Source organism: Aythya ferina, assembly GCF_964211825.1.
Source record: "Aythya ferina genome assembly, chromosome: 3".
NCBI classification, from domain to species: domain Eukaryota; kingdom Metazoa; phylum Chordata; class Aves; order Anseriformes; family Anatidae; genus Aythya; species Aythya ferina.
In genome coordinates this window covers 19593860-19612477 of record NC_140298.1, presented here as the reverse complement: position 1 = coordinate 19612477, position 18618 = coordinate 19593860, and the positions used below count along the sequence as shown (strand labels likewise).

Here is an 18618-nt window from a genome sequence, read left to right as displayed (position 1 = left end):
GTTTGGGAAACAAACACAAACTTAGATGCCCTCGATGCCCTCTTAAGACAAGCTATGACTGCTGCAAGAGCCACAGGTGGACTTGCAGCACAGGATCCTCCCCTAAGCCCCTAAGCTCCTTGGCTTTGCAGCTGCAGGATGTTTTTTTTTTTTATTTTTTATTTTTTTTTATAACAAACCCATGGCTGCCTCCCTTTTTACTTTATGTAGAGCAAGTGTCTTCTAAACACTTCTGTGGTCACAGAGCACTACTGTAGTAAATGATGTTACTGCTGGGGTATGGTCCAGCTGAATGAGACACCTGGAGTGCATGTTGTGTGTGCCAAAAGGTCTCTGAGGAGTCGTATCGTTGTAACGGGAAGATGAAGAGAGGCACCAGTATCTACTTAATCTACTAGGAAACACTGCAAATCATTACTCATTTTGCTTCTGTATTTTTCTCCAAGTATTTTTATATGAAATCCATTTACTGCAAGTTTGAATGCATTGATTCTTTTTTTCCCATCCCAAGCTGAGTTCCTAGCCTGAGCAGAATCCTCTGTGCACTGCAGAAACACTATTCTGGTGGCTGCACAAAAGCACCAAGTATACAATTGTCTCACAAAATCAGAATTGCAAATGCAGATTTAATATAAAAAGAGAGTGAGGGAAGTAGATTCCTTGCAGTGATAAATTTTCTGCATTCTTGCTATAAAGAAAACTTTACTGTGCACAAACAAAATGAATGAAACTTTGCAGAGTTCTTACATTTCAATAGGCTTTAAAAAAGAATTAATGAGAAATCTGGAAGACGTCTTCACAATGGAAGTGAAGTATTATTCTTGTCATTATGGCATCATAAAATTATTTTTTATTGTTTTCTCTTCGGGGGCTCAAGTCAGATGATAATTTAGATTTTCTCTAATGCTAGTCTTTGCTAGAAATGCTAGACCCAGGATGTACCAATAGATCATTAGATTTATACTATAGCTGTAGCTTAAGACAGTGACATATTTAAGTGCTGTGCTTAATGTTACTTGAAAGTCCTGGCCTAAATGACTGAACAAAGACAGTGCAAATGAGAAAAAGAAAAAACAGGTAACACAATGGCTTTAGCTGTATTTGGTTTGGTGCTCAGTAGAGTACCCCCTTTGAGTACAAATTCAGTTGAGAACACATGGCTTTAAAACAGAACATCTCTGAGACAAAAACTTGCAACAGCTCTCCAGTGTACTGCATTTTTCTGACTTTCTGGCTCCATGTAAAATCATCAAACACTTTCAATTTTTTGTTATCAAACTCCCATAATGATATTTGATTTGAGGGTGTTAATGGAAGTTTTGGTGCTCCTCCATGGGCACTTCATGGGCTGCAGTCTCCTTCAGGTCTTATCCACCTGCTACACCATGGGCTCCTCCATGGGTTACAGTGTGGAGATCTGCTCTGGTGTGATCCTCCATGGTCTGCAGGTGCACAAGCTATTTCACCATGGTCTCCACAGCCTGCAGAGGGATCTCTACTCCATGCTTGGAGCACCTCCTCGTCCTCCCTCTTTCTTCATTCACTTTGGTGTCTGCAGAGCTGCTGCTTTCACATTTTTCCTCTCCTCTCACTGCTGCTATGTAGCATTTTTTTTACCCTTCTTTAAATACCTTATCACAGAGGAACCACCTGAGATGCTGGCTGGCTCAGTTTTGCCCAGCAGTTAGTCCTTTTTGGAGCCACCTGGAACTGATGTTGTCTGACATGGAGACAGCTGCAGATCTCTGCTCCCACAAGCTACCCCTTCAGCTTCCCAGCTACCAAAACATTGCCACATAAACTCAATACGCTAAAGTATGGAAATCAGGGGATCGGGGATGTTTTCTTCAATGTTATAGGTTAACTAAACCCAGTCTGTGTTCTTGTTGAATGCTATCTACATACACAGTTTTGGTCTTCTAGGCATGAAAACCCAGATTCAGGAGCCTTGAGAAAGCATAACAAAACTTCAGTGGATTTTTGAAGTGATTTGGAAGAGCTGCAGTTTAACTTTTGAAGCTATAGTATTTTTTTTTTACCTTAAGAAGAAAGAAAATGTTGAGTCTTATGTGAACTTAAGAAAAAGTTGCAGCTTTGACCTCTAAAAAACTTATTTTAGATTGCTAAAGTGGGCTAGGCTGTCTAATCTGTTCTGAGAGTGAAGCTCTCTGAAGGTCTATTCAGAACAGAAGCTAAACATAAGCATCTGATTTTCCTTTGGAGAAACCTCCCTTTCTCTGCACAGACTACAGAGAGATACTGGGGACACTAGCTATGCAGGTTCTGTGTCTAAATGTAGGAGCTGTGACAAGTCTGGTCCAAAATGATTAAATTCTACTAATTTATTTTTGGATTGCTCACTTATAACACACGTACGTGCATCTGATCAATAGATGATAAGGTGAAACTAGTGGATTTACAAGTTAATATGCTGGAGTCAATAACTTGCTGTAAAGGCACTCTCAATTCTGGAACCAGCACAATTTGTTTTGTACTAAGCTTTACTATATACCTGTTGGCTTAGTGATTTATTTAAATTCCCTAAGTAATTTAAATATCCAAGGAAAATAAAGAATCTGAACGAAACCCTTTTTATTTCAGTAGTTATCAAGTAATCTTTCAATAGTTATGTCTTTTGTCTCTTTCCTGATTAGTCACAAGTAGCTCAGACTTCTCATTTGGCAAAAGTCTTGCACTGAGAAGCCCAAGCCACACTGGAAGGGTCTTAATGGATGTATAAAAACATGAGAAGACATAATCAAATATTTAGTTTTATTTATGTATTAACATTTAAAAGTAATGCCAGCTAGCTGCTTTTCCTGTTAACTCTGTAGCAGTTTTACCTGTCTGCTTTTGTGTGTATGGATATGAATTTAATGTCAGTGTGTGTGCGTCAGGAGGCTTAAGTTAGGCCTGTGTCTGTATGATCCTAGGAAGATCCGTCTGGAAGTTCATCTATCCACCAGGTTCACTTGGTTTCAAGACACTAAACCTGTAAGCAGCCTCTCTTTCTGTTATTTCACAAAGCTGTACAGCCGCTTTTTCTTCTCGTTGCCATCATTTCATCTCTTCTCTTGGTGTAGAGTTAATTCTGAGTCTTCAAATTACTGTTAATGTCAGCAGCAGCAGAGTCCATGGTAGCTGCAACAGCAAAACAAGGTTTTTGTTCCTCTTACCATTGGTCTCATGGGCTATTCAAGCTACTTGTTGAGGTTTTCCACTAGCACCAGTAGGGGCGGGGACCCTCTGCAGCAACGCCCTCCTCCAAACTTCCTGCAGGTGCAGGAAGGAAGGTGTCAGACTGCTGCTGAACCTGTCAGTATTTATATGGGAAGCTGTGCTTTGCTGAGGAGTATGGCCTCAAAGTGTACACATAAATATATGTCCAATCAATATCCTCTGCTAATACTCAAAAGAGTAAAGGCTGAGCTTTCCCCTAGCTACAGGAGAGTGAGCGGGCATCCCAATCTGCATAAGCCACTTCTGGCCTTCTGCTAGGCATGAGTGTCAAATTGAAGGGTGAAATTTTAAGTTTAGCTACAGATTCAGACTAATCATTGGCCTTTACAATGTAGCCCTAAATAAATTATTTCTGCTTAACTTTTATTATCTCTCAGAAATGATAACACACATAGCAGGAAAAGTTGGAATGAAAAGCACGGACTGTTTGGTACAGGGCAGAGAAAAAAGAATAAAACAGTGGGAAGTAAAAACCTTTTAGTCTCCTTTAAAATGTTGCCTTTATTTTCCATTGTGTTGGCAGAAAGCAGGGATTTAAAGCTGTGAATTGCCTTGAGGCTGTGTTATCTTCCTCTACTTAGCAGCAGTTAGAACTGCTCTTTTTGCAAGTGTTGGGTGAACGAGACAAGGACTCAGAATGATTGAGAAAAGGGAATAAAATAAGCCTGCACTTAACAATAATATGACACGTCTGCTGTACCTGTGTAAAATGGGATCTAAAACAATCATGATAGTTTCCTGAAGCTGCACACAGTAACACAAGGGGATATTCTGAGACTTAATTAATTAATGCTTGTAGCATGATGTGAGATCCTGGGATGAAAAGTCATATATAACTGCAAAGTCTTAATTTTATGGAGCACAACTGACATTCAGTGGCATTTTCAAGGAAACTGATGTGGGAGTTCACCTGCAATCTGCATTAGGATTCAGATTGTCCTTGTACAAATCCCCGTAAAGATTTTCTTCAAACTATTTTTTTTCCTCTTTTCATTTCTTTTTCCCATTATGGCTGTTGAGCTGTGCAAAGAAAAAAATGGTAAATAATTTTTTTTTACAGAGGGAAATCGTATGCACCATACATAGTCTATGCACCTATATAAACCCTATACAGCAAAACCGTAGTGAACGTTTTCACATTTTACAGAAAATAACAATCACATGATACTATGCCCAGTTTGTTTTAAGATCAGATGAGAGAAGTTTTAAAGAGTCCAGAGACACTTATCTTTATAATATCATATATGATGTAATTTGAAAGGAGCTAAGGAAGAAGGCTTATGGCACAGATATATGTTGTCATGAATGTCCTAGAAAGGCAATGTGAATGCTTGAATAGCAAAAACTTCAAATAAAACCAGAAGGCAAAACATTTGATAATGACAAGGGCACATTCTTTCTACAGTGAAGCAAAACTGATTGCCACATGATACCTCGAGATAAAAAGTTCAGGTGTACAAAGTATCCTTTTTTATGGATAACAACAAAAACATTCATGGTTTCATTGCATTGACTTAAAATTATAAAATTGTGTGCAACACTTGCCATTCTGGACATCGATAGAAAAAAAGGTATGAGGCTGGGAAAACACGAGCAGCACTGATACGGCAGTCCCAATTGTGTTTGTTCTGACAAAAGCATCACTCTGGCCAATAAATCAAATTGAAAATATGGTTTATTAGGAAAACTATGACATTAGCATCCTTTATACTCAAGGGATATAATTCCCCTACCACTTGCAGGTTTGAGCCCTTAGGCTCTAACCACTTTGTTAGATCAGCCATGGTTTTCCTTTCTCATGCCATGGCCACAAATGGCATAGAACAAAAGCTGGAGGAACACTGCTCCTCCATGTTCACAAGCAGTAGCACCATGACCTGTGGTATTGCCTTAAACATACTCCTGGAGTTTGTCTGTGTGAATGTATTGGTTGTAACTGCAGAGGTATAAACCCCAGCCAGAGTTTGTGCTTGCCTTTGCCAGCCCTTCAGCTTCCCTGAGGTGACATTTCTCTCCCAGGTCACACCCAAAGGGTGATTCTCCTTCCTCTTGTAACCAAGGCAGACTTGACACGTTGCCTGTTCTGCAGTGTATTGATGAGTACGTGCATATTCCAGATTAAGCATGCAACTGTTTTTCATTGGGCTTCAGGTACTTTTTCTCATATTTTTTTGAATCTCAAATAAATATATATATATATCTTTTTTTTTGCACCATATCGCCTCTCTTATGTGCCTCTCTTATTTTGAAGAGAAACTTAGTCTTTCTTCATATCCAAAATTACTATTTAAAGCAAAAAGTCTCACTCAGTGAAAGTAAGGATTGCAGATTTGAACTAAACAAAGCAAAGTTTGAGGTAAGCAGTCCTGTCAAGTATTCAGTTTTTATCTTTCTGTCTCCATCACTTTCTCATTACAAGGAATAATAAACAGTTACAAGTGAAAAAGTGTGGGGAAAAAATCCACGAAGGTGTGAAACTATTGGCTTACTATACAGTAGGTCTTGTGAGTGTTGTAAGAGATAAAATATTAATGTTAGGAAAAAATGTTGACATCACCCTCTAGACAGTGTCTGTAGTGAAATGTCATGTCATTGATATTTTGGCTTATCTGACTTATTTAGTCATGCAGAAAAATATCTTTTTTGATTTCAATAGTTCTTAGTATAAATTAGACAAATATTACAGCTGCAAATACATTTTTGAGAAGATGGCACTCAGTGATGTTAGATGAATTTTAAATAAGATGTTTGCCCTTATGTTAAAAAAAGAAAACCTTACAGAAGTGACATGGAATGGGCTACTGAAGTGTTGACTTTGCCCAAAGAGGTTTTTTTTTTGAAGTTTTACCATACGACGTGTGACATTGCTGGTGGTTTAAAAGTGTACTACTTCCAAAAAGTCAGAACAGTGACAGAATGCAGCTGGCTAAATGTACTTGGAGTCATTCTGCTATTCAATGCCTACTCGTTTTCTTTTTGGTGCTTTATTTTCAAGTCAAAGCTGGGGACAGCGGTTCCTGCTGAGGCTGCAGCACGTCCCCAGATGTCCAGGTGTGCCAGGAAAGAAAGCTGTCTGCTGTGAAAATGAGCACCAGCACCACTCGACAGATTCATCTGTGTGCAATTCACAGTTCCTCACATGCTCTGCCAGGAAGCAGAAAAAGGAGTTGCAATGTAATACTTGTACATCAGGTATTAATTGTTGTGGTTTGCAGACTTCTTTAAACTTCTTAGATTACTGCTTTTTCTCAAGGTTTCTCACTGGCATAGTCTGCAAACTCCTGTAGGAGTATCAACATACAAAATCACTATTATGTGCTGAGTGGAACAGGATAGGCAAATGAGTTTTTTATTAAATAAAAAGCTGTTAGCATGGTACTCCTAAGAAAGGACAGGCACACAGAGTTGCAGGGTAACCAGCTAGTGTTATCTGATGTAGATAACACTACCATTGCTTTTAAAAACAAATAAAATAAAAATCTCAAAGTTGAAACAAACAAACAAACAAACAAACAGAACATTTAAGTTTGTCAGGAGTCTCAAGGAAAGAATATTTTATGAGCATGTAATCGAAGCCTATGTTTCAATGAAGACATTTCCTGGCCTTTTTGTGCTTTATTTTGTAAAAGAAAACCTCTATTTAAAAAAAATTAATTTGCTAAATAAAAAAGCAAGCTCAAATACAATGAATCCTTTAATATAATTTGCTAGCCACTGCAGAAAGAAAAGACGGCATTGACCCATCTCAGTCTGGGAAAGAATGATTCCCTTTTCATCTCAGCCAAAGACAATTTGGAAGAATACTCCTTTGACAAAAAAATATTTAAAAATTATTTTACATTTACTAAGTTACTAATGTAACTTCTGGTTTTGCAAACTTAAACAATTTTTTTTAATATTTATTTCATTTTCTGTTATAATATTTGCTTTTTATGTGCTATAATAATTTACACATAAAAATCAGCACCAGTGTAGTACATGTTACTGCTGTTGAAGGGTAACATCAATTTTTAGAGTAATGATTTAAAATGAAAAATAGGTGTTGAAAGGCACTTTTAAAATTCTAAAACAAAATGCAAAGAAGTTCTTAAAATGTAATTTTTTTGAAGTGAATGTGCTGGTTTTACCAAATATCTTAATGAAAAATCTAAAATTATTTTTTACACAAATGGGGAGGAAAATATATAGTGCAAGATCAATTTCTGGTAAAATGGAAATTCTGGTCACTTTTAGGCAAGATAATTTCTGACAAAATAAGTAACACATTAGTTTCTGTTTGCTTTACCTTTAAGATTTTTCAGTGCTATCTTGGGAATAATTTATATTCCAGTCCACACTGCTAGAGGAAGGAGTGGAGTCATAGATTACCTGTGTATCTGTAAGTTATATCCTTGTGAATTTAAGCATAAGGCTTTAGGCCTAGAGTAGATTTTAAAAAAGAAAAAAAAAATGTGTACATGATACAAGCATGAGAAGGAAGGCAACCCAAAGGGTAAGTTAGGGGTTGCAAATGAGTAAGAATTCTGCAATTATGAGGGTTAAGGCAGGGGCTAAGAAGTACGCTGGGAAATAAGCATTAACATCAGAGGTTCATCAAAGTGGAAGTACTCACAGTGCTTTGCAGAAAATGGAAAGGATCCAGATAAGTTGGGGAACTGGCAAAACAGATAATGTCAAAGGTGAGGATGAATTGAGGATCTTCCTAAAACCCGAAATATTCCCAGCCATTTCTATCACTTGTAGAGGAATCTGTTTGGATTCCTTGATGGAGAAATTGAAAACTCACGTTGAAGAATGGTTGGACTAATGTTCTGAATACTAGGAGACCATAGGTTCCTCCTCCCTTATCCAGGGAGAGTTCAGCATCTCTGCTTGTATAGAAAAGGGAATGTCACTGTGAATTACCTTTTCATTATTTATGGCTGGGAGTTATGAAATAACAAGTTTGGATTCCTGTACCACCAGTACCATAGCACTGTGGTCGTCTCCGATGTCACCAAGTTTAATTAGAGACTCACAGAAAAAATGAGTTAGCTTTTCCATCAGATATCCAAGATACCTGCTGAATAGGGGCTACTGTACCAAGAGACAACACGGAGAAAGAAGAAACCAGAGCCTCACTTTGACACAACTGTGTGATGACTTGCTGAATGTTGATGACCCCTGAAGAGGTAGATACCAAAACTACATGTTGGGCAGCTCTTGAGAGGTTCAGGGTTCTTCTGATGTGACCATCAGGTTTGGAATGCGTGCCCTGAGACCTGGGCACCTGGGTAAACTGGCCTGCCTTGAAAAAAAGAGGAAAAGCCTGAGTGACAACACTGGAAAGTGCTTCTTCATCAGATCAATAGATTCAAAGATGACTAGGTTGTGTAGTTTTATGCAGTTTAAACATTTGTGCAGGGAGTCCACCTGCAGAGAGTCTTATTGACAGCTGCAGATCAATGCTAATTTTTGATCATTTTCAACCTACAAAGACCTCTTGACCCTGTTGCCACCTTAGGGGCACTTCAGGTAGTCAGCAGCAATCACAGTAGGCAGTGTAAACCTCTCAGACTCCTGACAGCTGTGCAGCCTTTCCCGTGCCCAGGAGGACCTGGGCACAAGGTGGTGGGGATGGGCAAGCACCTCGCATCCTGGGTGCTGTCGCCTTTGAGCAGCATGAAAGAGTATGCTGATCTGCTTCCAGACTTTAAGTGACTTCTGTGCTCATGAATTTAAAAATAAACAAACAAAAAAGGCAATCTGAAGCAAATCTTGCTGGATATATTATTCATGATTCATGTTCTCTTGTTTTACTCTTTGAAAATGTGTTAAAACAAGGTTTTGTTTTAAATAACTTTTATCCTAATTTACAGTTAGAGCCGTGGAATTAACCAAGGAGTGTGTTTGTTGTTGCTAACAGCTTATGCTGCCACTGGCAGCGTGTAAATCATTTTACACAACAAAAGCAAAGGTGCTGTCTTGCATTGAATAGTGGAGATGCTGTCAGTGCCACCAAAGAGAATGGGACAAGCCTAGGGATGGTTCACAGCTGGGCTCTGGGCTGCAGTATGGGATGCCTCAGGAGTCCATGTCTGTAATGTCTGCTTTAAAAGAATGGGCCTTACAGGAGAAGTGTGAGAGTGCACACACTTAAATGTTTGCTAGGTTATTCTTAATTTAATGGCTGAATGAGTGAGACTGCTTCACAACAGGCGACAGAGAAAGGAGGGCTTGGGATTGCAGTCCATGGGTTTTCATGGTCAGTCAGTCTTGGGCTACGAACATCTTAATGTTTGCATTAAAATTTTATTTTGTTGGCTTGCTTTTAATGGTAAATGAAATCTGTCCTGTTAGCAGTGTGTAAACATGGGATATATGAGTTCATGGCTTTGCAAACAAAGACTAGGAGAATATTCCATGCAAGGATTGTGATCCTGCGCCTGTTTAAGTCTGTGCAGCTGTCCATTGAAGCCAAAGGGCTATCCTTTGCAAACTGTTGTGTTTTTTTTGCTATTTGTATTTTACCATTCCAGCAGGCTGGTATTTCTAGGCTAGAATACTACATAATTCTTAAAATTAATCATTCAAACTGCCATCCATCCTCTTTTTAGGTTCAGCCTCTGAGCTGAGTAAATTCACAGATGGCAATGGCAGCAGAGTAGGGGGAGAAAGCATGGCTTCGTTTTCTGGGAGGACGTCCCCTGAGCTTACTTCAAAACCAAACAAAACAAAAATACATGTAAACCGTTTGCTCTTCAAGAAGTATCTATAGGAGCCAGGGATAAAAGTCATCCCTGGAAGGAATGGTTTAGCAGTCTCCAGAGAACACGGTGAACTGCAGGCAAGGAAATCCCTCCATCCTTGTTTCATTTCAAAGGGTGGTGAGGATTGTAAATAATTAAATCTTAGGGTTTACTGGGAAGACTGTACAGTGTGATGAAAAACATGCCATTTTTCTGTTTAAAAATAATAAAAAACAAGTGTTTTGCAGCACTGTTGTCAGAAAAGCCCACCCTGATCATGGAGGTGATAAGAAAGCTGGGCCATTACTTTTTGCACAACGTTTGTAATGATGTGTTTGTACCTTCTGAGAGTCCATGTGTAACGGTTCAGGGGCAGTAATTTAATGTGGCGTGCTCCCTTCCTCCCTCCTCCACCCTCGAACCATGGAATGTAAATTTTAGTCTTTTGAAAGTTCTGTTTTGAAAACCTAATAGATAACTGTCCTCATAAAAACTATTAATACAGACCACATCCAATTGTAAAGCTAATTTTAATCATGTTTTGTGCCAACATAATTTCTGATGCCAGATTTTTATGCTAAGCATGAACTTCAATACGAGCTCTGTTCTTTAACCTGCAGTTCATAATTTTGCATTCGGCCTTATAGGTTTTTGGCTATGGCAGTTTGAACGCTTCCACTTTCAAAGATCTAAGCCATAAATGTTTATTAAAAGAATCTATAATGAAATCAGTTTTGTTATTTTTTTAATGGCTGCCTTGAGTATGTTGGATGACTGAACGCACATTGTTAATCATTAAGCACTCATGTTACAAAAAGTGTTTGATAGTATTGCCATCTAGGGGCTGAACAAAATTCTCCATACTGAAATAAACTGTAATTGAACAGGTGCTGCTATTGACAATATACATATGTTTTTGTTTTATAGCCCACATGCTTTCCATGTTTCTTATGACAAAAGATATCTCTAAATGTCCCACAGCAGCCAGAGCTTTTTTATATATAATCTGTTCGAGGTGATTGCTATTTGCATTTGAGCTTACGCTTTTTTGGCAGTGATGACTGGGAATTCCTAACAAAGAATTATACTTTTTTGCATTATTAATCTTGCTAGTGTTTGCCCTGTTTAACAGAAAAAGGAATCATTTATCAGAAAAGTATGTTTATAATCTGTACTTGTGGCATCTTCAGCTTTAATATTCATAATGGTCATTCAAATGCTGTGCTATATTTATCTAAAAGACTAACTCATTGTTGTGAGGAAATAACTATTTAAATATTGATGACCTAACTTTTAATATTTAAAAAAATAAATTAATATTTCTTTAAAATTTGTTTCTGAGTCTGATCGCCTAACAAATGTTTAAATATTAAACGATTCTAAGTGTTAGCATTTAACAACTTAATACAACTTACTGAAGGAGAAAAATTGACTGTAGCTTTCTGCCACATGAAGGAAGCTGAATTCCTGCCCTCCCCTTCTTCATATCTTATGTAATTAATGCAAAAGCATAACTGAAAATGGAATTAAAATAAATCAGTGATCAGCGGATCCCTTTTCTTGCTGTGATGAGATAAGTCTGAAGAGTCTCGTACTGAAACGTGCCATTCACCTTCTTTGTTAGCTACCTTTCCTTCCATGGCTGTTGGAAGCAGTGCTGCGGACATGTTGCCTTCCTCGGTGGTGCTGAGGGTGGGGTTGCCTCATGCCCAGGCCAGTTCAGGTCCTTCTCAGATGCTGTTCGGGGCGAGCCACAGTGCCAGTGGTCCCTTCTCCCCATGGCTGTTCTCCATCCTTCACCCACCTGCATGGCCCTGAGCTCAACAGGGTTCCCATATGGAGGCAGTGGGCCCCGGCTCTTCCAGAAAGGCTTGTCCCTGTGCTACGGTGGGCGCTGTGGGCAGCTGTGTGCCTCCCGTCCAGCCTCTGCTCTGCCTCATGGGCCTTCCTGACAAAGCAGAAATATCAAAAAGAGCTTATTCTCTCTCTCTGTCCAGTCATTTTTTTCACCCCACTTTTAAGGGTTTTGTTTTCAGTAAGGAAATGAGATCGTGCTCCTGGAAACACCATTGTCTCTCCAGATTGCAACGCTCTGAGTAACTGGAACATGGTGGCGTGCCTGCCAAATGTCATCCTGCACACGAGATGTGTGATATGAAAGGGTTCTGTAGAGGCAAGAACCACTTGTATACCACATTTTACAATATGTGCCATCAGAGTATCAAGCCCTCTGATACTCTGAGCAAAGCTTAATGCATGCAGAACAAGCACTGAGCTGTTTGCTAGCTGAGGTTTGGACTCTGCAGGACTCCCCAGAATTCAGCTCCAAAGGCTCCACCATAATGATAAATATTTCTGAATTTCCTAAGAGTTTCTTTTCAGGGTTCAGCTATGGAAACCCACCAAAAAAAAAAAAAAAAAAAAAAAGCTGATAACCAGATGGGGTATTCTGCAAAGCGGTCAGAAGAGACCCAGAGCTGAGACCTCATTTTCCAAGTGACATAAAGCACAGATGCTGATTACTTTTTTAACTAACTCAAACATCTGTATTCTTGCTTCAGGGAACAAAGCATCAGGCTCATTTATTTGGATTGAAACCTTTCACAACATATCATATTCATGTCGTAGCTGTAAACAATGCCGGACAGGTTTCAAGCCCCTGGACATCTGTGCGCACACTGGAAGCTTCACCCAGTGGCCTGAGCAACTTCACTGTGGAAAAGAAAGAGAACGGCAGAGCTCTGTTGCTGAAATGGTCAGAGCCTTCCAAACCTAATGGCGTAATTAAGGTAAGCTCTGTCTTGACACTTTGCTTGACACTTCTTTCAAAAAAAAGAAGAGGGAAATGCCGAATATCAAATTAAAACTTTTTTTTTTTTTTTTTTTTCTGAAAAGGACTCAGTCAAATACATTATACTTTAAAATAAGACGGAAGTCCTACATAAGCACAAGGCACTCTGTGAGCACACTCTGCTTGTGGTTATATTCAAATGATAATTAACATTCCTGTGCTACCCCCTGACTGCAAAAGTTCATTTACAGTGAACCAAACTGTTCTTTTAATGGGTAGAAAGCTATGCATGAAAGCTCATTGTCTGAGCTAGCTTTAGCCTTTCCCCTTACTCTAGACATCGCCAAAATGCATTTCTAGAAACCCTGGCTCTGACAGAATGCTGTTCTGAAATTCAGGACATTTTTTAACATAATGGTTTCATCTGATTGTAAACCTGTACCTGCAAACTTTGTTACTACAGTTTTATTTTGTTTTGTTTTTAGGATTTTTTTTTTTGTTGTTTATTTGTTTTCTTTTTAAAATGTTAGTTAACCAGTTTTTAAAGCTATAGTTAGTCTGCAAGAAGCTTTGTGCTAGCTTAGGAAAGCCTGGCAATGAAACTTGGTAACAAACAGGCATAGTGAAAAGTGTCACTAGATGATTTATTACTACATCCAAAATGAAATAAAAAAAAAAAGAAAACAGGATGAAATCATTGTTTTTATACCAATGATCTGTTTGTGTGGTGTTTGTTACTAGTAAGGAAGTCAAATACTGGATGGTTGGGTAATAGCCCTTACCCTATTGCAAAGATTAAGGTGTCTCATCTACAGGTTGTTTCTGAACATTGTTAATTTATAGGTTTTTGTCCTTTTATCCTGGCTTCTGTCCCTTCTCTCTATTAAATTCTTTTTTCTCTTTTCTTTTTCTTTTTTTTGTTTTTTTTTTTCAGACCTACAATATTTTCAGTGATGACAACCTGGAATATAGCGGTTTATCTCGTCAGTTCCTCTTTAGGCGCCTTGAGCCGTACACGATGTATACATTAGTACTGGAAGCTTGCAATGCAGCAGGCTGCACTCGTTCTCTGCCCCAGCTGATCCGAACAGATGAAGCACCTCCATTGTCTCAGATGGCACCTGTAATCCAGGCAGTGAATGCTACCAACATTGAGCTGAGCTGGTTGGAGCCAATTAATCCGAATGGAAAAATAATTCGCTATGAAGTTATTCACAGATGCGCAAAAGAAAATGCTGCGGGGTACAGAGCAACAATGGAAGATGAGAAAATTGTTTTCACAGAATATAACACTGAAAGTAATGCATTCGTATATAATGATAAAGGTTTGCAGCCATGGACAAGGTATGAATATAAAATACGCACCTGGAATGCAGCAGGCTACACTGACAGCTCTTGGACTGTGGCAAGGACCAGTCAAACTGCCCCAAAAGGTCTCAGTGCCCCTAGGTTATCCTTAGTATCAGATAACCCCCACAAGGTACTCATCTCATGGGCTGCCCCAGCACAGCCCAATGGTATTCTTCAGTCATACAGGCTGCTAAAAAACGATGCTCTGTATCCTTTCAGCTTCGATGCTGCTACCTTCAACTACACTGATGAAGACTTACTACCCTACTCGCTGTACAGTTATGCGATAGTTGCCTGTACAATGGGCGGCTGCTCTACCAGCGAACCAGCTGTAATACGGACACTGGAAGCAGCTCCTGCAGTAGTGGATCCACCATCTCTGCAGGCTGTCAGTGCCACACAGGTTAATGCATCCTGGGCACCTCCCCAAATACAAAATGGAGATATCACCAAGTACATACTGAAAATAAACAATGAAGAGTATTATCCTGGCAAAAACTTGCAGATGTTGGTTTCTAATCTGCAGCCGTACACACAGTATGATTTTGCACTGGTTGCCTGTACTGCTGGGGGCTGCACATCAAGTATATTCCAGTCAGTAATGACTATGGAGGCCCCACCATTAAACATGGAAGCTCCCAGGCTGCTTGTCATGGGCTCAGAGTCAATTGAAATCACGTGGAAAAGTCCAGCTAACCCCAACGGTAAAATCACAAGCTACGAGCTAAGGAGGGATGGTGTTCTCATTTACTCAGGTCTGGAAACTCGCTATCTTGATTTCACCCTAACACCAGGCATGGAGTACAGCTACACTGTCACTGCAAATAACAGTCAAGGGAGTGTGACCAGCCCATCAGCTCAGATAAAAACCAACCCCTCTGCTCCATCTGGGATGTTGCCTCCTAGGCTGCAGGCATGGTCCTCAAAGGAGATTTTGGTGGCCTGGGATCCTCCTATCAAAGTAAATGGTGACATTAGAAATTACACAGTCTCCATCCACAAGCCTGCTGAAACGGGAAAGAGAAGAGTTGACTTTGATGCATCTCATACTTCCTTTGTGAGACGATCATACATAGTGGCAGGGCTAGAACCCTACAGTAGGTAAGTCTGGAACATTTTGCGTGCTGAATGAATGCTGCAAGGTGATTCATTGGGCTTAAAAGTGAATAGCTTTTGAACAGCTGGGTTTTAGTTCCTAAAATGCACATGATAAAAACAGGTTTTTTTTTTTTTTTTTTTTTTTAATTTATTGTAAGCCCAGCTATATATCATCTTGATGAAGTGCAGTAGGGTTGACCTGGGTTTTAATTTATATAGGTTCAGTACGCTGTTACAGACTCCAAAAGCTGTAACATTGTTCTTGTGAATCTTTTGCAAGCCATCTACATTCAAGAGTAAATAGGGCTTTAGCTAACATAGTTAGGGGTGGAGAGACCAAAGACTAGCTAGCTAACCCACTTGCAGAGTAGCTGAGCTACCATCAGCAGAGTCACACCAGGAGCATGCTTGCCCCTTTGAACTGAAAAAGAGCGGACTCAGCTACTGAAAGAACACACTTGATACTGAAATAATGTCTTCCCCACTAATTCTTGATTATTTACCTGACCTTTCCGTATATATTTGTGTAGGCATAATTTGTGTGTGTTACATGGTTGATAAGTCTGTCTACTATTTACATATAACTAATCTAAATCCAAAGAGAGAAGAGTAATAGAGTGAAGTTAGTGATGATACAGCTCTCAAATGATATCCAAAATGATTCCAAATGAATCATCATTTTGGCTCATATCATCAAAATTAAAACAATTTTGATCACTTGATTCCTGCAGATGTTAACTTCTCTGCTTTGAAAAAAAAAAAAAAAAGAGTTCTTACTTTTTGATATACAGAGGCACCATATATAATCTGTATGTCAGAGTTGATACAAATTGATTTCTTTTTCAAAAATGGCAAAGACCAAGAAAAATTAAGACACACCCCCCCCCCTCGCATATATTCACATTTCATGCAGAGTCTGTATTTGCATTTGCAGTGTTTTAACCACTTTGTTCCTGATTTGTGTTCCCCAAGGTATGAGGTACAGCTCCAAGCTTGCACAGAGCTGGGTTGTGCCTCCAGCGAGTGGGCATCGGTACAGACGCTGGAGGCACCACCGGCAGCACAGCCCGCCCCTCTCATAGAGATACAGACCAGAACTGGGGGCTTCCAGCCAGCGTCTTCCGTCCTGTGGACTGGCCCACAACAGCCCAATGGGAAGATTTTATACTACGAACTTTACAGAAGGCGGGCATCTCAAGCCCATGTAAATTTAGAGCTTGTACTTGTTTACAATGGTACTTCAGCGTTCTTCAGAGATGACCAGTTGATGCCTTACACAGAATATGAATATCAGGTGGGATAGCAGTGATGGTCACTTAGCAGTGACACCATCATGATTTCTGTACACTTTAGGAATCTTACTTTACACTTAAAACAAACATACACATCTCATTTATAATGTTAATAGTATTGTGATACTTAAATGATTGTTGTTAATGGATTTTAAATAGTTGAGAAGCTGAAAATGATTTTGCAGAAGTAATGCATTCATTCAGCATTCATTTTTCTTTAGTGTAATCATAAGAGCCTGTGTTTCTTGTATGGTGAATGTTTGAGTACCCTCCAGAGCTTTTTGCAAGGCTCGAATGTTATATAAGTGGTGTGAAATCCTAGTTCTGAAAAGGCAGCCTCTTTTCATTAGTTTTTCTTTCTTTTCCCTCCTCCCCTAGTCTACTATGGATTATTTTACTGCAAGATCTTAAGGAAGCTTATATCAAGAGAGACTGGGGCTATTTTCTCTTTAAATTAAATACTAGGATCACAAGCAGTTTTCATGGGTGGTTCAATAGTGAACCACCTGTTTGTTGTTGATGGCTGGTGTTTCTCATGCACATGGGTGTGTTCTACTATTGGTTTTCCTATTCAGCTAATGCAGGGAGACCAGTTCCGCAATTCAGACTGAGTACTGCCTTTCCTTACTAGAAATCAGTAGTACTTTTGGAATTAAACTGTGGCATAGGTATTGTCATCACTGGCTATCAACAGTGCCTTGTAAAATGGGCCCAAGTTTTGTACACATATCTTGTCCTTTAATACTAAATCAGATATCTCCTTATACTTATCAGTTATCTTCTTTAGCCTTTAGTCATTTTCTATGTCAAAGTTACAGGTTTTATCATTCAGTACTAGTAATAATGTAGGGCCTTGTTTGATTTGTTTGATTTTAGCTTACGAACTGAGACCTTTGTTATTTCTAACCATCTGACATTACTTCCAAGTGTTTGGTGAGGTTCTAAACTCCACTAACTCATCTAAAAAACAGCCTTGAATTTGTTGTTCCTAAAAGTAAGTGGATGTAGTTTCATAGCAATGAGGTTGTTTTTGCATATATGAATAGACAATCTTATTACTCCATGAACAAGATACCAGTAAGCCTCACTACTGATTCTATACACAGTATTTGTACACATGGTATGTTTTGGCAGTCCTCAGATGTCTTTACAACCTTTTCCCTAAAATAAAACAAAAATTGCTCAAACATGGATTTGTTTTGGAAAGTAGTAAACACGGTGTGTTCCACTTCTTGAGCTCCTGCAAGGTGGTGACAATCTTTCTTTTACAAGTTCCTTTGTTTTACAGGATCACAAGATAATTCAGGTTGGAATGGCTCTCAGGAGGTTATTCAGTCCAACTTTCTGCTCAAGTGTCAATTAAGAGGTCAGATCAGGTTACTCAGGGCTTTATCCAGCTGCACCTTGGAAACCTACAGGGAGGGAGATTGAATAACTTCTCCAGACAGTCTGCTCCATTTCTTGACTGTTCTCATGGTGAAAAAAAAAACTTATTTTCTTACATTCAATCTGAACCTGTCTTGTTTGAACATAAGCATGTTTCCTTTTCTCCCCCCAACAACTGGCATCACCTTCTGTTAGCTTATGGCTTGATGCTGGCAGGCTGCAGTCAGGTCCCCACAAACACATCACTTCTCCAGTCCCAGTCCCACAGCTTATTCTCACAGGCCAAATTCTCCAATGCCCTGATTACCTTGGTGGCCCTTTGCTGAACTCTCTCCAATTTATCAATCTTTCTTGGATTTGGGGTCCAAAACAGGACAAATGCTAAGTAAAGGCATGTTATCATTTCCTTTAATTTTCTGGCTATGCTCCTGTTAAAAAGCTCAAGATGTTGTTGCCCATCTTTGGTGCCAGAGTACATTGCTGGCTCATGTTCAGCTTTCTATCTGCTGAAACCCTCTAGGTCCTTCTCCCTAGCTAGTCAGTCCCTACCCTGTAGTGCTGCAAGGAGTTATTCCTTCCCAAGTGCAAGACTTCACATTTGTCCTTGCTGAGATTCATAAATGTCTTGGTGACCTATTCCTCTAGTCCCTTCCGAATGCCAGACCTGCCCATAAACACATCAACTGGTTCCCTCCACTTTGGTGTCAACTGCAAATTTGATGAGGGATCAATT

The 18618-nt window shown here is 39.4% G+C and overlaps 1 protein-coding gene across 1 annotated transcript in view; it reads left to right on the top strand.

The window, feature by feature from the left end:
• Positions 1-18618, top strand: part of USH2A (usherin) — a 417498-nt gene that overhangs the window by 377758 nt on the left and 21122 nt on the right. Inside the window, exons 62-64 of the mRNA XM_084512774.1 lie at positions 12530-12757; positions 13694-15210; positions 16180-16501. Coding sequence (XP_084368900.1) covers positions 12530-12757; positions 13694-15210; positions 16180-16501 — 2067 coding nt within the window. The remainder of the gene's footprint in view (positions 1-12529; positions 12758-13693; positions 15211-16179; positions 16502-18618) is intronic.